Genomic DNA, 21,776 nt, shown 5'->3' on the forward strand with positions numbered 1-21,776 from the left:
TAATCCAGCTGTTTGTACAAATCAATCAGAACAAAATATGGGTTTATAAGTAAATATTTCACGTCCTGGAAAAGTCAGTCCACAGACATCATCATAAAAAGCAAAACAGGTGCGGAGCATTTTGATTACCTTGTCTGCCCCACATTCTGTGCCATCCAGCGGGGGATCCAGCTTGGTTTTACAAGACGTGTCTCCTTCCACCAGGCACCACAGCCCAGCACACATCAAATGCTGCAATCACAAGGCCAAGAAGTGCGGTTATTGCTTCTGGAGAGGTCAGCTATCATTATGGGATACACTGCAAAGCTCAGTCAGTCTCTCTAATGTGAATCCAGAGGCATCTGGTTGGTTTTTGATCTATTATTTTTTAAGGAGAAATTGACGCTATATGAGGGGGGACGGGCTGGAAACATGAAAGATCAATGGATGCAGATGCATGAAAAAAAGTGCATCATTTAAACACATTTCTTTTCATAGGAATAGATCAGGTACAATAAACGAGGAACGTACAAGGGAGGAATAGACTAGTGCACTGCTATACCAGTCAAGCTACATGCATGCCTGGATTAGCGAGTCACCTCATTGTTTTTAACAACATACAAATAAATAGAATATGGTATACTCGGCAAGCCCTGCTGAGCTTCTACCTTGTCCAATCAACTGGCAGTTTCCCAAAGGTTTCATGGTATAAGCAGGTCTTGACAGAGGAGCTGAATGAGGTCAGGGCTGCAATCTCATAGTCTAGTTTGGAGAGAGCGTTCCATGCAGCATGGGAGAACGCATGAAGGCCATTGTGTGAGAAACAGACAAAAGAGCAATAGTTGGCAGGGGCAACGCAATAATATAAAAAAGCAGATAAGCAGGGAAGGGCAGATGTATGAAAGGCCCTGATGGTAAGAAGAGGCATCTTGAATGTGATGTGTGAGAGAAGGAGGAACCCAGGAGATGTGAGAGAACCAGCAGAAAAGAGTACGTTGCATCTTGACACCAGGCCTGAAATGCACTCTGACTACCATTAACACGATTGATCAATGGACATGACTGGGATACTGATTTCCACTATATGCTTGCGTGACCCGTCATGTCAGAAAAGTTTTCTGAATCTGAGAAAAAAAAATCCAAGAAAGAAAGGTCTTTAGATCTTTCACATTTTCTGAAACGTCCGCCCTGCTCTGCAACCTGTATAAGTGGATGATTTGAATAGAAGGTTCTGTGTTTGTGCATATGCACACACACACACAAATTAAAATAAATAAATAAAAGCTATATTTCTTTTCACTATCGTTCACATTTCACTGTAATGGTAAAAAGATGAGAAGCTTGGCTCTAGTATCAGCTGGTCTTGTCAAGATTTATTGAACCTCCTTAAATAGTTTGAGTCAACACACTTGAACCTTTTGATTCTTCCACAGCGTAATGTGTGTGCAGACACATGTTGGTATGTATATACCAAATATGCTTGCACGGCACATGGCGTAATGAATGGAAGAGAGAAATCCTGCCATAAAGGGTGATGGGGTTGAAAGTACTGAAAAACTGGTTATCACAGCAGTATCTACATCCTGTTTTAACTTTACATTTTCTTCTGGAATGAGGATTTTGCATTATTTAAAGCAAAAGAACATTTAAGGAAAGCTACAAGCAGAGCTTGGTAACAACTGTATCTGCCATCAGCAGCATGGAAGTGCAGCGCTTGTTAAATAAAAACCAATCAAAGAGTTTTCATGACATCCACGTACTCTTGAGCAGACTCCTGTGAAACAGAGGATGGACTGAAGATTTCTGCTATTTGTACTGAATTATCACTAATTATTATTTTTTCCAAAGGTCTTAAATTTCTTTGCAAACATCAATTAACCCTCAAGACATCTTATACAGTAGCAATATATTAGCCACATTTTATGGATGGGTACACCAAGGCATGGAAAAGTTAACTCACTGCCAGACAATACACAGCAAGTCAAGAATAGAATGTGGGAATTCCAAATCCCAGCCCCTGTGCAAGACAACCCTTCCTCCCTGTTGGGTTTGCACAGGATTTGAAATCGGGTTGATTAGCTGTCCCATTTCATTGTCAGAAAGTGACACGCTGCTTGCTAGCAATAAAACCTTTACACCAGCCAATATATTTTCCTTTACATCTAAGATACTGTATTGAATTAACGTATCTTATCGTATTAGGGTTTTATATGACACAGTGGTAGCTAGAACACTGCTGAGTTATGAAGACTTATAGATCACATTTTACATTAAGGTTTTACTTATCAATGGTTAATAAAGGGCTGATAAATAATTAATAGAAATATAAGCATGTTACAGACTTTAGTTACAGATTATTTAAGCACAACAGTAGAAGGTATCATACATACACTTGCAAGCTATGGTTTTAAGCAACCTATTGACCTGGTGGACTTTACAAACTATACCAGTTGATAAATTATTAATAGATGTTTTAATAAATAACTAATCAACCCTTTCTAAACAGAAGCGAACTATAAAGCATGACCGACTTTACGAACAAGAATTCATTGTCCCAACAGGCTCACTGTTCTCCCTAGATGACTGTGGGCAGGGATGTTTCCAGAGCAATGTCTGTGACTGTCAGATCCAAATCACCGTAGGGTAAGACTGCCAGCTGAAACAAAGGGTGGGTGCTGAATTTAGGGATGCAGACAGACTGGCATCGTTTTGATTTAGGTGTGCTTCGGCCCTTCTCCTCCAAGCCTGGGTAGCTCACTATACATAAAGGTACATCTACATGGCACACTTCTTTTGGCAGCGTGCAGAGTACATTCACTGCTCAACTAACAAGCACAGCAGTGCAGACAGTGAGGCACTGCTTGGGCAAGTAAAGACATGCCTGAACCCTGTGGGCATGCACCCTATACGGCTCTCTACACCCCCAAGCAGGGCCTTGCCTGTTTACACTGCTATTTTTAGCTGCGTAGTATTCTGCTGCCTCTCTACTGCTGGCATCTTTCCCCACCACAGGGAAAGGCTCTGGCGACAGAAGCAGTGGGAAATGGCTCTAGCAGCTGCTGCCAGAGCCTTTCCCCGCAACCGCCCCACAGCTAAAGCCTTACACTGACACTCATAGCTACATACCGCCATGTCAATGCAGCCTGCTTTTCACTGTGGCGTGTAGCTACATGTACCAGGGCTTTGGAGCTGTGCTCCGGCTCCGCTCCAGCTCCAGGCAAAAACCTGCAGCTCCACTGCTCCGGAGCTGCTCCGCGCTCCAGCTCCGGGCTCCGCTCCAAAGCCTGGACACATATCCTACATGCTGATGCAAGTGATGTGCAGTGTAGACGTACTCATAGTCTCACAGATTTTTAAGGCCGGAAGGGATCATTACGTTCATCTAGATTGCAAAACACAGGCCAGAGAACTTCATCCAGTGATTCATGCATCAAGACCATACCTTCTAGTTGAGCAACAGTGTATCTTTTGGAAAGACATCCAGTCTTGATTTTAAAGATTTCATGTGATGGCTAATCCACCACATCCCCAGCTAAACTCTTCCAATGGTTAATTATGCTCACTATTAAAAAATTGTGCTTTATTTCTAGTCTTGCATTTGCCTAATTTCATTTCCAGCCATTGGATCATACAGTCTATGTAAATTACACAGCGCTAAATCCTGCTCTTAGATGTACAATTGCGCACATGGACAGGGGAAAGAACAGAAAGTCAGAGAAATCTAGCAGCCGTACATATGAATTGAGTTGCCAGCCAGAATTCATCCAGAGTTCAGAAGATGTGGTAGGCAATAAACTCAGCTAACACGTCCAGTGATGTACCATGAGCTGGGGGATCGTTGGACATAGCTAACCCCAAACAGGTATGTGTGTGTGGGCAGAATTTGTTGCAGTGACGATACCAAAATACAATTCATGGATAGGACTGGCACAAATATTCACAAATCAGACACATATGCTTACATAGAAAAATACTCTGAAAAAAACCTCTAACATCAACCTTCCTGAAATTTCACAATTGAGGGATGGAAAACAGGATTTTTATAGAAGCCTTATTTTTGACTCCTAATAATAAATGCAAAGCATACTTCAGGAAAGAGCTATAGAAGAAACACACAGTAACTACACTGCAGCTCTGTGTCCTATTGCCACACCATCACAAATCTTAAAATCCCATGTGTCTATGCCATAAAGACACTCAGACAAAGATTAAACCATCAGCTGTGGTGCTTTATCATGTTCAAAAGAGATCAGATACCCTCTTCAGCTAAAATATAATCCCAAACAAAAAATCTCCATTAAAAAGTCATTAGCATTCAGTGTTGCTGGGGACTATTCAAATGAGAAATGGCTGGACTTGACAGAAAAATTGTTTGTATATTTGAGTGACAATTTAGAGCACAGATTGCTGTACAATGTAGGCCATGAAAATTGCTATACTAAAGTTAAATTGTAATTTCAGCATTTGGCACTGGAAAGCAGGTCTGTCCGTGATGTGCAGTCTCCTCTCTGAATAGGAAACTATTCAAGCGGTTGGGAATTTTCTAACACAATTATTTTTTCATTTGAAAATGTCAAATTGTCAAAACCAAAACTGTTCACAGAAACAGTTTCTTGACTTTAGCAAAGCTTTTGACATGGTCTCCCACAGTATTCTTGTCAGCAAGTTAAGGAAGTATGGGCTGGATGAATGCACTACAAGGTGGGTAGAAAGCTGGCTAGATTGTCGGGCTCAACGGGTAGTGATCAATGGCTCCATGTCTAGTTGGCAGCCGGTATCAAGTGGAGTACCCCAAGGGTCGGTCCTGGGGCCGGTTTTGTTCAATATCTTCATAAATGATCTGGAGGATGGTGTGGATTGCACTCTCAGCAAATTTGCGGATGATACTAAACTGGGAGAAGTGGTAGATACGCTGGAGGGGAGGGATAGGATACAGAAGGACCTAGACAAATTGGAGGATTGGGCCAAAAGAAATCTGATGAGGTTCAATAAGGATAAGTGCAGGGTCCTGCACTTAGGACGGAAGAACCCAATGCACAGCTACAGACTAGGGACCGAATGGCTAGGCAGCAGTTCTGTGGAAAAGGACCTAGGGGTGACAGTGGATGAGAAGCTGGATATGAGTCAGCAGTGTGCCCTTGTTGCCAAGAAGGCCAATGGCATTTTGGGATGTATAAGTAGGGGCATAGCGAGCAGATCGAGGGATGTGATCGTTCCCCTCTATTCGACATTGGTGAGGCCTCATCTGGAGTACTGTGTCCAGTTTTGGGCCCCACACTTCAAGAAGGATGTGGATAAATTGGAGAGAGTCCAGCGAAGGGCAACAAAAATGATTAGGGGACTGGAACACATGAGTTATGAGGAGAGGCTGAGGGAGCTGGGCTTGTTTAGCCTGCAGAAGAGAAGAATGAGGGGGGATTTGATAGCTGCTTTCAACTACCTGAAAGGGGGTTCCAAAGAGGATGGCTCTAGACTGTTCTCAATGGTAGCAGATGACAGAACGAGGAGTAATGGTCTCAAGTTGCAGTGGGGGAGGTTTAGATTGGATATTAGGAAAAACTTTTTCACTAAGAGGGTGGTGAAACACTGGAATGCGTTACCTAGGGAGGTGGTAGAATCTCCTTCCTTAGAGGTTTTTAAGGTCAGGCTTGACAAAGCTCTGGCTGGGATGATTTAACTGGGAATTGGTCCTGCTTTGAGCAGGGGGTTGGACTAGATGACCTTCTGGGGTCCCTTCCAACCCTGATATTCTATGATTCTATGATTCTATGAAAGGGTCAGTTTCCTCATTCAAAAAATTTGACAAAGTAGTTTTGAAACTGACAAAACATCTTTTCGTTTTGAAATGTTACGTAGTTTACCCAAAAAAAATAAGGAATTTTTTAAAAAAGGCTGAAATAAAAATGAAACATATCAAAGTGACCGAAAGGCAACATTTCAGTTGACCCAATCTGGAAAAAAAAATTGGATTATAAATTCATGAACATTTTTGAGATTTCAACTTTTTCGACTCACTACAGGTTGGGGAAAAAATTAAATCTCTCAAAAACTCAAGTGGGATGAGAAAATCCACAGCATTGCATAGCACTAGAAACTATAGTCAAAGAATGTGCATGTGACACACTGTTAGGAAGCATCAAGCCTGAGGAGGTGGTCCAGCCACAAGAGAATTACATTTATTATTACAGGTGTTAGAGTGGTACCCAACTGAGACTGGAGCCTCATTATGCCAGGTGCTGTACATACACTTAGTATGAGACAGCCCCTGTCCTATCAAAACTGACAAAGGGTGGATAAAGGAAGTATTATCCTCACTTTACAGATAGGGAACGAAGGCGCAGAGGGATTAAATGACTTGCCAAAGGTGGCAGAGGGGGAAATTGCATCTAGATCTCCCGTGTGCCCAGTTTAGGGCTTTAAACCATAAAACCATCCTTCCTGGACTTCAAGGTAAGAATGGAGACAGCTCTCATAAGATCCACATAGAAGGCTTCATGTGGTTCCCCCCTACTCAGACTTGATTCTCCATCTCTTTCATAGTGCGGGCCAATTCTGAAGAGAGAGGTTACCTTGTGTAGGCCACTCCCATTAGTCAGCACAGAATATCAATGTACCCAGTACCTGACAGGAAGCACTCAGACCTCCCAGGATTTGGCCCCTAATAACATGAAGTAATTTCCAAATCTGTGATGTAATAACAGTCCATGTGGTTCTTCTTGCCGCTCAGAAATAATCCTGTGGAAATCGCTAAACTTTCTGCATTTTCCTGGATTAGGAAAGAAAGGAAGGATTCCATTCTCTAGAGAACTAATTAGCTCCAGCTGCCTGCTGCACACTGGAACCAGCAACCTCTTATTTCTGCCCTCAGAGTTAAACACCATGAAACTGATTCTGTCATCACAGAGAGGGGATTATGGGGAAGGAGTAAGAAAGAGTAAATAGCCTTAAGGAAGGGGAACAAGAGAAAACTATATAAAGTAGACAGGGAGAACTGCTATTAAATACTTTAGTTTTCAATGGAGAATCACAGCACTTTAACTTTCTCCCAGTTTTGGCTTGGCAAATAGTTAACTGTAAGCTGTGCCCATGTTCAAAATTCCAGTTAACACCAATTAAATACAAAACAATACTGTAATAAAACACTTACTACTTGCATAGCAATTTACAAGGTATTGTACATACTTTCTCTAAGCCTCTCAGCACAGCAGACAGGTAGGAATTCACCTCCCCATTTTACAGGTGAGAAAACAGGTGCAGAGAAGTGAAGTCCCAAATTTTCTACCACAGCTTCTAATTTGCGGGGCGGGGAGGGGCTAATCACCACCACCTACGGACGGGTAATAGAAGGCATCAAGGGTCTGCACCTGCCGTTGATATTAGTTAGAGCTGGAGGTACTTAACAGCACTGAAAACTACAGGATACCCAAGAGCTAGACACCCAAAAGTAGAAGCACCCAAAATTGGAGGCCACTTTTGAAAATCTAGGCCTGAGTGGGCTGTCAACGGCGAAGGTGGGATAAGCACCGCAGTGGCTCTCTCAGAGTAATTCCATGGAGCGGATATTGAAAAGCGGTCAGTGGAAGTTCCAATATAGGGCAAGTGGAGCAAAAATTACAAATGAAAGGGGTTATTCCAGAAGTGATGAGCAAAGGCTGAGGAAGAGCCGCATGTGATCCTGTTCAGCACCGCAGGAACGATAGATTCCTGCCGAGTTTGTATTTCATCAAGACTCTGAACGCCAAACTCTGAAGGCTCACTCATTTGAGATCTTTAGTAGTGAACGAGAAAGAATGGACCCCTTTTATTCTGAGCTAGAAAGGCAGGATTTCCAGACGTATGAAAGTGAATCACAAAGAGGACATGCATCCCACTTGATGAACAGCAATCACAGAATCTCTCTGAGATGTCACCAGAAAAAGTCTTAAAGAAACATTGTAATTTTCACTATTTAACGATTATCTATGTCTCCAGTACATTTCGAAGTACACCCACACGCTGTCCTTTTAGCGTATAAAGTGCCCGGCTCTGATAACCAAGTCTACAGCTGATTCTCCTCTCAGACTAGTTTTACACCACTGTAACTCCATTGATTTCAATGGAGTTACAGCTTGATTTACACCTGCGTGAGCGAGTGGAGAATCACCAAACATTCAGAAAGTGTACCAAATTCAAGGGATTAATTTAGTTCAAGAAGAAATAATCCACGAGTTAACTGCTTTCCAGTGCTATCATTTCAGCTGCAGAAATGCCTGAATTCAACAAAGTTGTTTCCTAGACTTTTTTTAATGCTCTTTATCAGGGAAAATGTAACAAAACAAATGCTGCAAACATGACGTGTATCTGAGCTCAGTCTTCTGCATTAGATGACTTTACATGTATTTATCTGGCTAGCAACATGTGGATGTCACATGAAATATACTGGGCTCCATGGATACATGGAGTGATACCAAGAGCTTTTCTGTTCCCAATAACCAAAACTGAAGAATAAAAACCCTTCCCATCAGAGCTGCTCTTTCTTTTAGAAAGAAAAGACCAAAAAAATCCACCAGGTCTTAGAACAGTAATTACATGTTGTAATTTGGCTATTGTAAGTACCGATCCCAAGATATGAATGAAACTAGCTTTCATCTTCAATCAAGTCACTTTTTAATAGCAGTAATTCTACAGGTCAGCAAGAGCAGCCCAGGGCTCTTCATCATAACAACATCTTAGCAACTGTAGTTCCGGCATCCCAAAGGTCTCCACACAGCTGTGCGACCCTTTCTCGGGGCGTCCAGGACAGAGAGTTGCCGAGCGACGCCTCCGCCTCAGTGAGAGGGAGTCTTTTGTGCAGTAGCTGAGAGTCAGCTCACTGACCCTGACTGCCCTTCAGCCACTCAAGCACTCTGCTCAGGGCTCTGCCAGCCTCTACTTTGCCTGGCAGGCACACACTCCTCAGAAGCATCCTCCTGTATTGTCCTGCCCTAGTCACTGGACACTCCCAGTAATTGCCAGGCTCACTACTCCCAAGGGAATAGTGCACACACTCCAGGTTGTTTGAGTCATCTGAGTAGCAGCTCACATAGAACAATGCAGTTGTACTCTATTTATAGTAAAAACAACTATTCGTTGCTTAACAAAGGTAAAAATTGAGGCGACGTTGAGCAAACCTAAGAACAGGTTACAAATAAAACAAAGTAAATATAATGTGCTTCTAGTAGACTAAGACGTAACTGTAACAGGCTAACCTTCTCACCTGAGCTCCAGTCCAAGCAGGAACGTCTACACTGCTATTTTAAGACTCATAGCGTGAGCCCTACGAGCCCAAGCCAGTTGGGCCGGGCTCTGAGACTCACTGCGAAGAGTCTTTTTTTTGCAGTGTAGATGTACCTAAGTTCACCCATAAAAAGAAAAGGAGGACTCGTGGCACCTTAGAGACTAACAAATTTATTTAAATCATAGAATATCAGGGTTGGAAGAGACCTCAGGAGGGCATCTAGTCCAACCCCCTGCTCAAAGCAGGGCAAATCCCCAACTAAATCATCCCAGCCAGGGCTTTGTCAAGCCTGACCTTAAAAACTTCTAAGGAAGGAGATTCCACCCCCCCTGCCCCCAGGTAACGCTACAACTCACTTCATCGGATGCAAGTCCACCCATGTGAGTCAAAACTACTTGTATGTGCAAAGGTTGCATGATTGGGCCCCTGATGAGCAGTATTTATAGAGAACTGCGCTTGTCCATCTATACCACATAAAAGACATACATGGTTAAGATTTTCAGAAGTGACTAGTGATTTTGGGTGCCCACTCTGAAACACCTTAAAGGGGCCTGGTTTTTATGAGGGGGCTCAGCACTTTCTGAAGATCAGTCAGCAATAGGTCAGGGACTGAAAACCTGCAGCATTCAAACTCACTTATTTTTTAAAATCTTGGCCATGGTCCCTGTTTCAAGGAGTTAAAGTTCTACCACAAGACACACTACAAGATACAAAAGACAGACACATGCAGATGATGGTGAAGACTTGACATGGAAATCCATAACGGAAGGGCTAGCTAAAGGAGGGTTGTGTTTTCAGGAGTACAAAGGATATATACTATTTTATTGCAAGGAGCTAATTCTATTCTATTTCTTATATGACAGAGATGAATGTAACAAAATCAAAACACAGGAAGATAGTATTAATGAGACTGTAAACTAATTTTATGGCTAGGAAGCCTGGACCTGCAACTGATCTTTTCTGTGACTTAGATCACATCTCACAGAAGCACTCAGGATTCATAGAACCATAGGCATTAAAAATGAAAAGGACCACCTCATCCATCTCCCTGCCAATGCAGAATTATTTTCACACCATACATGTTCTTGTGCTTTGTCAAACCTAGTTTTCAATGTCTTAAGTGAGAGGACACGGAAAGATACTGCCATGATTTCTTTAGAGAGGAATAACATGTTACCTCACCCACTTTGTGTCTCTAAAGCAATCATGTCCATATCTTTACCAGCTCAGAATCCAGAGGAGCAAAACTGAGGAACAGAGTGATTCACTGAATGAAATGGTGGATGATTTCTGTGTTATTCCACAGATTGTGTGTGTGTTAAAGGGGCTGCAGATAATTGACCAGTGTCAAAACTATAATGGTTGTACTAGGATAGATATTTGCAGTCCATGAGAACAGTCCAGTCTATAAGCACATACCCTCTATGCCATGACTGAAAGAAGGGTTATCAGTCCCACAACTATTATGTCACAGTCCTCCAAAAGCCACACTCTGCAGGTTCTCTGTGGCCAGAGCCACAGCACAGGCATTCTAGGGCAGGGTCAGAGGCATGGGCTATGCTTTTATATCTGCTAACTCAGGAGCCCATATCCTGTGCAGAATAAACCTGCCCATGGCACAGTCTGTTCAAAGGCCAGTAGGTAGGCTCCCACAGCCAACCTGACGGGCTCCCACTTTAATGCTGCTTTTGCAACCCTGACACAAAGCCTATCGCCCCAATCTTGCAAGACACCCAGAGACTTCATCTCCCATAGGTTTCAATGGAAGTTTTGGGCACCCAGAACCTTGCAATATTGGACTCTAAAACCATTTCGGCTCCGTGTTCAGTATAGAGTGTGTACACTTTGCCTCTTTAAAAAAAAAATTGTCTGTCAAACATCCTTTAAAAGCTGGGAAGTTAAAAGAGTGAAGTCACAGATCAAGTTTCTTGGCCATGGGAAATGAGAAAACGCATAGTAAAAATAAATATAGATACATATACACAGTGTTCAGATGTGGTTGGGAAGATTATGGGAGTTTTCTCTTGAAGTCTTTTGCAGATGGGAAGTACCCAGAGGCTGATGGGAGAGGTCTGAGAGCAGGCTTGTTATACTGTGTTTGCAGGCTGACATTCAATAGCATTTTGGCTAATTTAGTTGAAGTTCAGACTTCAGCTGTAGCTGCCACATCACAAGGCTACACTAATTCTCTCCCCCACCCCAACACCCTTACCTTATGTCTTAATAAGAAAACGAAGGCTTTTCAAATGCTCGAGCGCTTGGTTCTTAATATGCGCCTCTATTATTTTAAAGAGTTTATTATTTTTATATTCTTAAATTGACACATTGTATTTTTAGAATTTGATTTTGGTTCCCCCTCGCCCCCATATATATATTTTAAAACCACTGCACCAGAATGCGTTTTGACAGACTTCCAAAATGAAACACGTACAAAAATTTCTGAAGCATTCCAGTAATTGTAAACTGGGTTGTGCAATGCAGTCAGGCATTCTGCTTCTCTCTCGCTTTTTTTTTTAATAAAATATTATTTCCACCGAAAAGAAAGAGAAAAAATGGTCTGCCTTGCAATGTACAGAAGCAGTGAAATAGGAAGCTTCTGTTTCATATAAAACAGGCAAAATGAAAAGAGTTGCACTTTTAACAACTCACATTAGGAAAACTATAAAAGTATAGCAGAGCAATTAGGTAAATTATTAACTTTACTTTTAAAAAAGAAAATCATCTTATTTTACCTTACAACTGCCAAGCATGTAGCCTGCATGTTTTAACAAAACCAACCCCATCCTTTACTGCAGTGCTATTATTAATTGTTATTATTACTACTATTCTAATTTATACCACACCCACAGTATTTATGTATTTTACAAACACATCTGTAGACACAGTCCCAGCCTATACAGAGGCTGATCTGTATCCTCCTATTGCAGAGATTCAATTGGCTTACAATCTTAGTATGCATTTTTATCGGTACTCACCACATACCGTAGTATTTGGGTCTTGATCTTGCAATTGACTCTGCTCAGGCACACTCTGCAATCACACAGAGCCCCACTGATTTAGTGGGGCTCAGGGGGTTCAATCCCATAGATCTCTTCACAGGATCAGGACCACAAATAGTCCCACTGATGTCACACAAATTTGCATACCTATGTTTCCCAACAAGCCTTTGAATATGAAAGCTGAAAGGATTTTTAAGATCCAACTTACTGACACTATTTGTGCTCTTCCTTTACTTTTTTTTTTCCATTTTGGACAGCTTGACAATGGAAACAGGCTAGTCAGTTTCATTTTTGCTTACAGTCATTTTCATTCTTCGGTTCTCAGTGCTGCAATGTTTTGACTGTGGATGCTACAGAGGAAGTTTATTTGTTTAAAAGCAACTGCAATTTAAGGAAAATGATGGCAGCATTCCTACTGGTCTCAGATATTCTAAAAGCTTGTTTACTCAAAATCTCAGATCTGGGCTACATTTGAGTTAACAGCATCCCTTGTTAAGCAGAAAATCTCTTTGTAGCAATGTTAATCTCTACATGCCATTTTAGTCTAAGCACAGTTCTGACTCAAAACAATACTGAAAGATAATGGTTATGTAAAAACCCGCAAAAATGCGTTAATAATAAATAAGCCAAAAGGCATACAAAACGGAAAGCCAAACACTGGATACAAGAGATACAAATCACATTTTTTCCATAAATATAATGTCAGCCCCAAAGCCTCTGTTAGTAGGCATGCCAGCTTGAAAAATAAACCCAGCGCTCATGATTAAACACACAAGTGTATTTTCACATGAGTTTGTGAACAATGTGTTCCTGTGTGTTTCTGGTGCAGAAACTTTATCTCAGCTGTGAGAGATGTAGCCATGAAGGCTTCGTGCCTTCCATTTTGTGGACAGCATAATAAAGAAAAACGCCCAAGGCCTATTCACTATTTAAGTCCTATATTGACAATTTATGAGGGATTTGAGTAGCACCTATGCTTTTTGCTGGTCTTCTGCACAGGGCCTTCTACCCATGATACTAGACTTACAAGCCTGGTAGCGGATCTGGGAAATGGCAGTCAGTCAGAGCAGACTGTCAAATGCCTTGCAAAACCTGGATGTAAGTGTCCAGAACACAATATTGCAAGGCACCAATGCCTGGATGGACGATACAATGAGTTTTAAAAGGAGGACTCCTATTTACCTCCTATTGCACATCATGCTGTCTGTATCTCATGGATTTTCAGGGCAACAGTGTCATCCCCACAGGCCCACCTTTCAAACACTCACTCACTCAATCATGACAGGTTTCAGAGGAACAGCCGTGTTAGTCTGTATTCGCAAAAAGAAAAGGAGGACGTGTGGCACCTTAGAGACTAACCAATTTATTTGAGCATAAGCTTTCGTGAGCTACAGCTCACTTCATCAGATGCAACACTTATGCTCAAAAAAAAAAGAAAAGAAAAAAAAAGCTTATGCTCAAATAAATTGGTTAGTCTCTAAGGTGCCACAAGTACTCCTTTTCTTCTCACTCAATCAGTTCGGTGTTTGGTAATATGACAGTAGCTTTATTCCTATAAAACAAGCATTACCAAACCAGACTCTAGATGGGCCACATGTCCTTCCATCAAACAGCACTATGCTATAAACAAGGGTTTGATTCTGATCTCACACTAGGTTTACAGCAGTGTAATTCCATTAACTTCAACTGAGTTGCTTCTGATTTACACCAATGTAAGTGAAATGAGAATCAGTCCCGGGGACATGACAAATTCCTGAACCAGATTTGATATATGTCAGAACCCAGCCTTGCTGGGGCTAATTAGGGATTATTCTGTTATTACCTCCTGAAAACATATGGGGTGAAATCCTGGCCCTGTTGAAGTCAACAGCAAAGCTCCCATTGACTTCTGTAGAGTTAGGATTTCACCCTGCGACCCTGGACAAATCTATCACCCGATTCTGTGCAGTGTATACGCTGACGATGTTCAGAGTTTTCAGAAAGAAGAGTTAATGGAGAGCACCAGGTAAACAGACATCCCCAGAACTCTCCCGGCATTTGCAAATGGATTGGAAGTATGTAACCCAGACGTAGCCATGAAGGGTACGTCTACATGGGGAAAGCAAGAGCTGCAGCAGTGAGTCTCAGAGTTCAAATCAGCTGACTCAGGCTTGCGGTGCGGGCTCAAAATAGTAGTGTAGACATTCGGTCACAGGCTATAACCCAGGCTCTGAAACCCAGAGAGAGGGGAGTCTCTTGGCCCCAGGCTGTGGCTTAAGCGGGAACATCTGCTCTGCTATTTTTAGCTCAGCTGCGCAAGCCGAAGTCAGTTGACCCAGGCTCTGAGACATGCTGCCTTGTGTCTATTTCTGCTGTGTGGACATACCCAAAGTGGCTACCTCACGATCCTTCATTTTTGAGCTGTGATTTCTGAGGAGAGCTCAGAACACAGTTCATGGTGGTTTGGCAAACATTCTTATTTCTAGAGACTGCCAGTTTGCACGCCAGAATCCTTCATTAGAACAACAAATTAAGACTGAGATTATCAAGTGTGCCTAAGGGAGACAGGTGCCCAACTTCTCTGAAAATCTTCACCCAAGCCTTTAACACACATGGTTACCAAAGAAAAATTTTAAAAATTCAAACTGATGCCATGCTGACTGCCAAAGTCTGCAGACAGCAGAAACAACAGCTATTAAAGAATGGTGAGCAGCTACATTTTATTTTAATGGGCCATTGAGTCTGAAGGCTAATGATGGCAGCACAGGACTGTAAGCTTAGTTCACTGTTTCACTGCTGAACAAAGCGCACATGCAGGAACAGGACAATTGCAGCAGGAAGATCTATTTTGAGTGGAGTTTCATTTTGGCCTCCCTGGTCAGTGCAGCTTGGGTTGGTGGCAGGGCTTGGGAGTCACATTACTTCTGCTGCCCCAGTACGATAGAGTTTGGAAGGCATTTTGGGGGGGGAGGAAGGGAAGGGGGACAAATCAAGGCGATACAGGTGGGGTGGAATGTTCTATGGCTCTATCTAGCTATTATTGTGACTTCTATTGTTACTCTTTACTATAATACCGGAATGACTCTCATGCACAAAGCTTTATCAAACAGGAAGATTTTGCAGCCTTTCCTCAAGATGGTTAGATTCTGGATTCATCTATTGTCCTCTGGAAATTTACCCGAGCATAGGGCATTTTTGAATGTAGGTCCTCTAGTTTGCCCAGCATAATTATGGAGCTCAGCTATCTCTTTCTGAAATGTCATAATACAGCTCTCTTTATTAAACAGGAATGGAGACAGAAGACACGTGTAGTCATAAAAAGATTGAGCAGGCTAATTTCCTGAAGTTTGTTTCCTTTTTGTAACAAATATTTACCGTCATATGTTTATTACCTTGTACATTTGGATTTTTTAATAATACTTTATTGAATTAAAAATACCACATTACTATTGGCTAGAAGAGGAGACAGCTATGTTTGCCAATAATTTCTATAACTAATGCCAACGACTGGTGCCAATTTTTTTTGGTTCATATTTCCGCAGACAGCTTAGAGACGTACAGTACAAGCATTCTGTTGATGAGGCACGAGAAATACAAAGGTGAAGGCAACAAAACCTTCCAGGATTTAAAAATGAAAGCTGACCATTTCCTATAACGAACTTTGTTTCACTGCAGGCAAACACCAACTCACAGCAGCTGAACAGCATGCAAATATGACCATGGTTTAATGAGGTGTAAAGTTAATGGCACATATTTTCACAGAACGTCAACACTGAACTCTGAAGCACTCCCATCCTACATTCGTGATCAGAAATACATACATATACATAATTAAGCAGCGTCCTTTATTCAGCCAAAGCTTGTATAGGCTTCTCAGCAGAAATTATTCTACTCTAAAGTCCTTCCAAATATGTATTAAGGTTTCTTTTCTTCTTTTCTAAAGATTTCAAACACTAAGACTAGTAAAGATCCCAAAGGACCAACACACCTGCTAACTGTGCCTAACAGAGAATACTGCCGACTGGTTTGGTACACTGACAAACATACTCTGAATGAGGAGTTTCAAGAACACTGTATTTCTGGATATGCTATTTCAGCATGAGAAATGCAGACTACTTAGCAGTAAAATGGTACTTCCTAGTGGGGGTGAAACCTCCAGGAATGACAGTTCTTTTCTGCAACAATGCACTTAGCAAATATCTACCAAAAGCTGGGTAAGCAGCATAGTATTTGTTCATTTGGTGGTACCTGAATCTTCCTGGGGTACTCTTTAAGGATACACATTTCGAAAGCTTGCTTCCAGTCCAGTAGTCCGGATGGCCTGCATTTCCCTGGCTGATCCAAAAAACACAACCTACCCAGATTTGTTTCTCATTGTTTTCATGTTCTGTGTTACTTAGTTGCCAGATCCAAAGTAAACAAAACAGCAAATGTGAAACTCTGAGTTCTTTCCCAGCACTTGCATGTGTTCGACAGCTTTATTCATTTGGAAACTTTAGTTATAATTGATTATTATTTTCTTTTTTATAATATGATTAAAGTGCCAGAAATTTTTAGAGGTGGAGGGGACAGGACAGGGGAGGGAGAGGGTGAAATGATTTACCAAAAGAAACATTTTTTTTAAATATTGCCTAGTTATAAGAAGGTAAAGCATGAGTCACTCTTGCCATCTAAACTAGGACTTTGTAGAACATAATGTAGGGTAAAATGCCACCAAATGGTTTGGATGATAAAATAATCTATTTGATAACAATGCTTAGCACTTTCCATCTGTAGCTATCCTAGCTCATAGCCATATATGTGCAATCATAATCCTAGAATAGGGGAAGGAAGGGTGCAGCTAGGTTAAGTGTCTTGCTCATGATGATACAGAGAGTTAGTGGCAGAGCTGAGAACAGAACTCAGGAATCCTGACTCCCAGTCCCATCTGCTAGCTACTGGGTCACACAGCCTCCCCAGCAGATACAGCACAAGAACAGAGCTCCTCCTGGTTGGTCAGTTGGTTCATACATGAATATTGCTTCACATTACAGTCAGAGGTAGCTCCTACCAGTGGCCCTTAAATAGTTTGGAGTCAGGGTTTGAACCCAAAAGTCCCAATGTTAATCCAAATGATCTAAACCTCTCTAGTCTGCAGAGCTGAGAAGTCTTGTGGGAAGAGGCTCACTTGTGAGACTTCTGCTACATCCCAATTCCAGATGGGCCGGAAATATAATGAGAACAGCCTCTTGCTCAGTATTTTGGCACTCTGACTTCCGTGGGAGTTTTGCTCAAATGAAAACTGAATACAAACTCAATAAGGACCTCAGGACTTGGATCTAGCATTTTAGCTTTATCAGCGTGGGTGGGTTTTTCAAAAGTGCTCAGCGTTGGCCTAACTCTGTTCTTTCACCTGGGTCAATGGGAGTTTTACTGTGGATTTCAACCAGAGCAGGTTAGGCTGATGCTGACCACTGTTGAAAATCCCACTGTGTATTTCAGTTGGAGGTACGGAATCTTTTTATTCTCAATTGACAGCTTTGCTTCCATTACCCACCCTTGTGCCCTTGGGACCCAGGAGAAGCCTTACCTCCATATTCTTACAGAAAGTGGCATTGGTCCCGAATAGGATCTGGCACTGTTCATCGGCGCTGTAGTGCATGCCTGGCAGCTTGTGAGGAAGCCGCACGGCATACTGGCTTCGGGGGTCTGTTACCAGCAAACAGGTGCTCACCTTGGACCTAAAGAGTACAAGAGTTACACACACCTTTAAGGAGAGGAACTTTGGAACTGGACTGCTAGATCACTTGCCCAGAGACAGTGGCTCCTTCCCTTTCACTTGAGGTTATGGTGCCTTTGTCTAAAGGACTGGTATTTTTAATTGCTTATTTTTGAGAGACTTCCACCCGGGAATATCCTTTTTTAAGCAAAGATTCTGACCAGCAGGTATTTCTGGTCAGGTTGCTATTATGGGCAGGTGAAGACTGGAGATGCATGAGGTGAGGTATTGCAGTGCTATTTCTAGAGGCATCTCTCAATATGGAGAGTGAATAGTGGGACAGACACAAGACCTGAGAAATATAAGGTGTTCAAATGACTATAAGGAAATGTTGTGTGCAGTTGTGTTGTAACCATGTTGGTCCCAGGATTGTCTCTTTAATATACTGTAAAATGCCAGGCAGGCAGACCTCTGTGATGGTGAGCGTTAAGTAGGTTTCCTGGAGAATGTCCTGGGGGTGGTTATTGCAAATTCCATAATACCGGTTATGCAAAAAACAAACCTTTTGAAGTTTGCCCTGAGGAGAGGGCCACTGACTGGTGATTACCTGTTACAGGAGGCCACAGATAAAAGGCCCAGACTGTATAAAGAAATGGCTGGACTGTCCCAGACTTGTTATGGTTCTTGATCTGAAATCTGATATCAACTGGTAACCCAGCGCAAACCCAGCTGAGGGCTTTGAAAGACAGACAGCCCCCAGAGCCCTATGTTGGAGATAGGGGTGACCTCTGGTAAGCTTTTAGCATGTGTGTAGGTTCGTTTATTGTTTTTGTAGATTCTCTCTCTAATACACTTTGCTTTGGTTGGTAACTGATGTACACTGTTGTAGCCCATGGAGAAAGGTTAACCACAGATTCTGGACCCTGGTCAGAGCTGCTAGGGAAACCAGTGAGGTGCAGAGGGACTGCACCCCTAAACCCCTGTTTGGAGGGAGAGAGATGCAGATCTTCGCTCAAGAGAGGTGACGCCTTAGAGGCTGAAACCTTCCGTGGGTGCCCTTGTGGAAAGGCAGGGGTGTGTGTCGAAGGTGCAGTTAACCCTGAAACTGTGACCAATAGCATCTTGGAAGATTTTTTAAAAGTAATGGAAGGGACGAAAGATACTGGACTGTGTATACAAGGGTCACGACCAAGTAGTTTAGGGACTAACAGGATAACAGACTCAGAGTTCAGAATCAGGCCCTTGTTTTTTGTCTTGACAGTGTCCCTTTAACATAACATTACTGGAGTTCCTATTCTCTGGATAGACTATTTAACCTCTTTTTCCCTCTCCCTCTGATCACTGCTAAAACTCATTGCTCGCTATGGAGGCTGCATCTCTGATAGTCAAGTGGATCCAGCACAATCTGTGTTTGTTCCAGTGAACGATTATCTACAAACTAGTAATCAGCTTGCCTTAAATTCTTTCTGAATTGCTAAAGAGGATAAACTAAAAACACTGGATGCTGCAGAAAAGGCATTCACAGTGAATGACACAGAATTAACTCCCTGGGAAATGAGTTCTCTCTGGCTTCCGTAAAATGAATTGTTCTATCAGGGCAGGCTGGCAGAACCTGTCAAATGGGGAGGTGGGTTTTTTTTTTTTTTTTTTAAAGGGCACTTCCTCCTGTACAACCAGACAGAGTCCTGTCATCGCAGGATTCATTCCTAAAGTGGAAGTGAACAGGGATTCTTTTCAAGAAGCTATCAGAGTGCTGAAATTTGGGAAGAAACAGTTTTCTGTGTCTCTGCACGCTCCAGGGACAAGGTTACTAACAAAGGAGACAGATTCAACCTTCCATATAGTGATTGTACACCACCCTCCCCGACATTGCTTTGTGTTTGAATTTCAAATACGATCCTGGTTCTTTGAGATACATGGCTTTCACTGTTCATCATGTTCTTACTTTAGGAACTTTTCAAGGTCGTCACGGCTGCAGGAAGACCAAGAAAGGTCACTGGGGTTCCTGCCCTTCACCCATTCTCCAGACATTATGTGAGATCTTCCTGCGCAGGACAAATGGTCATCGTCATGGCTCATCCCCATGCTGTTCGGTTAAAAAAAACAAACAACAACCACCACATAGATAAAGCCATACTGCGGGTTTGTCATTTCCCACTGCATCTGATAATGACACTCTGATTATCTTATGGGGAACATAGTGGAAAGTAGAACTGATCAAATAATGCACAATTAATAATTTATCCAACAAATTTACCTTCGATGTCATAAGCAAATCACAAATTCCTTGAATTTACCTATTTTAGCTGCAAATTTTTTTAAAAATTGTTTTGCTCCATGGATTGATGGCAAACACTTCACTATGGGGTCTGATAGAAATATTCTAAATTCCACCAGTGATTTTTAGTGGAGAGATACCTCTGAGAAATTATACGGAACTGCTTCTGTTCCCTGATTAGATGAACCCATAAGTACATCTGGATGAATTCTTACGCACACGGATGCAAAAAGTGGTTTCTGTGAATGGTCATGCAACCTGAAATGTGCTTCCCCGTAAAACTCAGTCATTCAAGGGTTCATGGAAAGCAAACGCTCAAAAAGGATGTAGCCTGGCTGAAGCACAGAATATCAAAAGGAATATTTGTGGAAAACTTTGCATTACTTGCTCAGAACTAGTGAATGAGGTTAACTAAAACCATGTTGAGTAAGGTCAACGAATACTGAAGTACAATTATTACTAAACATGGAACCAAGTTCTGCTCTTGTGCCAGTGTAAATCTGAAGTAACTCTACTGACATAAAAGGGGTTACTCCAAATTTACAGTATTATTAAATATCTCTATTTCAGCAGCCCCTGGACGTCCCACCCAGAATCAGGGCGTCACTTTGCTAAGTGCTGTACAAATGAATACAAAGACACAAACCCTGCCCCAACCAAATGTAAATGTGAGCATCATTTGGCCCATGGTAGTTCATCTAAACAAACAGTGCACATTTACACATATTTACACACACAACTGAAAAATTAAAATATCGTTCACCTGAGGATCTCAAAAGGGCTTCACAAAAACTTTTCCCCCGTCATGCACCTGTGAGGCCATGTATTATTAACAGTGTTGCTTGAGTTTTTCCTCTTGTAAAAAAGAGAGGATAAGTGACTAGTTCAAGTTCACACAATGAGTCAGTGGCAGAACCATGCACAGACACCAGAAATCCCGATTTCCAATCCCATGCTCAGACTACTAGACCATTTAACCACTTAATGTAGAAGAGAAAACAAGTTCCAGCCTGATTTGATAAGTAACATTTTAAAATCTTAATGTCCTCCCTTTGGTTCCTAAACCCATCTTAAAATGGGATGGGAATTGGTTTACGGATTTTCGCAAATGGTGCCCCACGTGATGTCAAGTGTCACTCTGCTGGCAAAGTGGCAGTCATCAGCATTAGGTTCAGAATTGCCAACTGCAAGTTCATAACTGAAATCTCAGATGATTATCAGTTTATTCCTTAGGAGAAGAGCATCTTACCATATAAGCTTCCAGCCTGCTGGACACAGCAAGATGGCCTTTATTTCCTATCATGATGTTGGACTCCCAATATGCAACATTACTCTATAAATCAGAGTTGCCTATTGGTTTTTATATTCAGTTCTCATTCCCCTGCCTTTGCTTCTTTGCAGTTTTGGGATTCAAATATTCAAAACCTAAATGCGGCATAAATTTCCAGTTCTGATGAACCGAAACCAGCTTCAGCAGCTTGATAATTATGGCTTAGATTAAACCACCATTTATGCTATTTTTAGCTTAAAGTGAAAATTACATGGCTGAGTCTATTATTTTAGGTTTATCTCCAGGGATGTTATTAT

At 41.9% G+C, this 21,776-nt stretch overlaps 1 protein-coding gene across 4 annotated transcripts in view; it reads right to left on the reverse strand.

The window, feature by feature from the left end:
* Window positions 1-21,776, reverse strand: part of ADAMTS17 (ADAM metallopeptidase with thrombospondin type 1 motif 17) — a 256,604-nt gene that overhangs the window by 119,271 nt on the left and 115,557 nt on the right. For all 4 annotated transcript variants that reach the window (XM_073304276.1, XM_073304275.1, XM_073304274.1 and 1 more), the window contains exons 9-11: window positions 19,857-19,997; window positions 17,783-17,933; window positions 130-231 (exon numbers count right to left, since the gene is read on the reverse strand). In XM_073304276.1, the coding sequence (XP_073160377.1) occupies window positions 130-231; window positions 17,783-17,933; window positions 19,857-19,997 (394 nt within the window). The remainder of the gene's footprint in view (window positions 1-129; window positions 232-17,782; window positions 17,934-19,856; window positions 19,998-21,776) is intronic.

The sequence above is a fragment of the Lepidochelys kempii genome, chromosome 10, assembly GCF_965140265.1.
Source record: "Lepidochelys kempii isolate rLepKem1 chromosome 10, rLepKem1.hap2, whole genome shotgun sequence".
Lineage (NCBI taxonomy): Eukaryota > Metazoa > Chordata > Testudines > Cheloniidae > Lepidochelys > Lepidochelys kempii.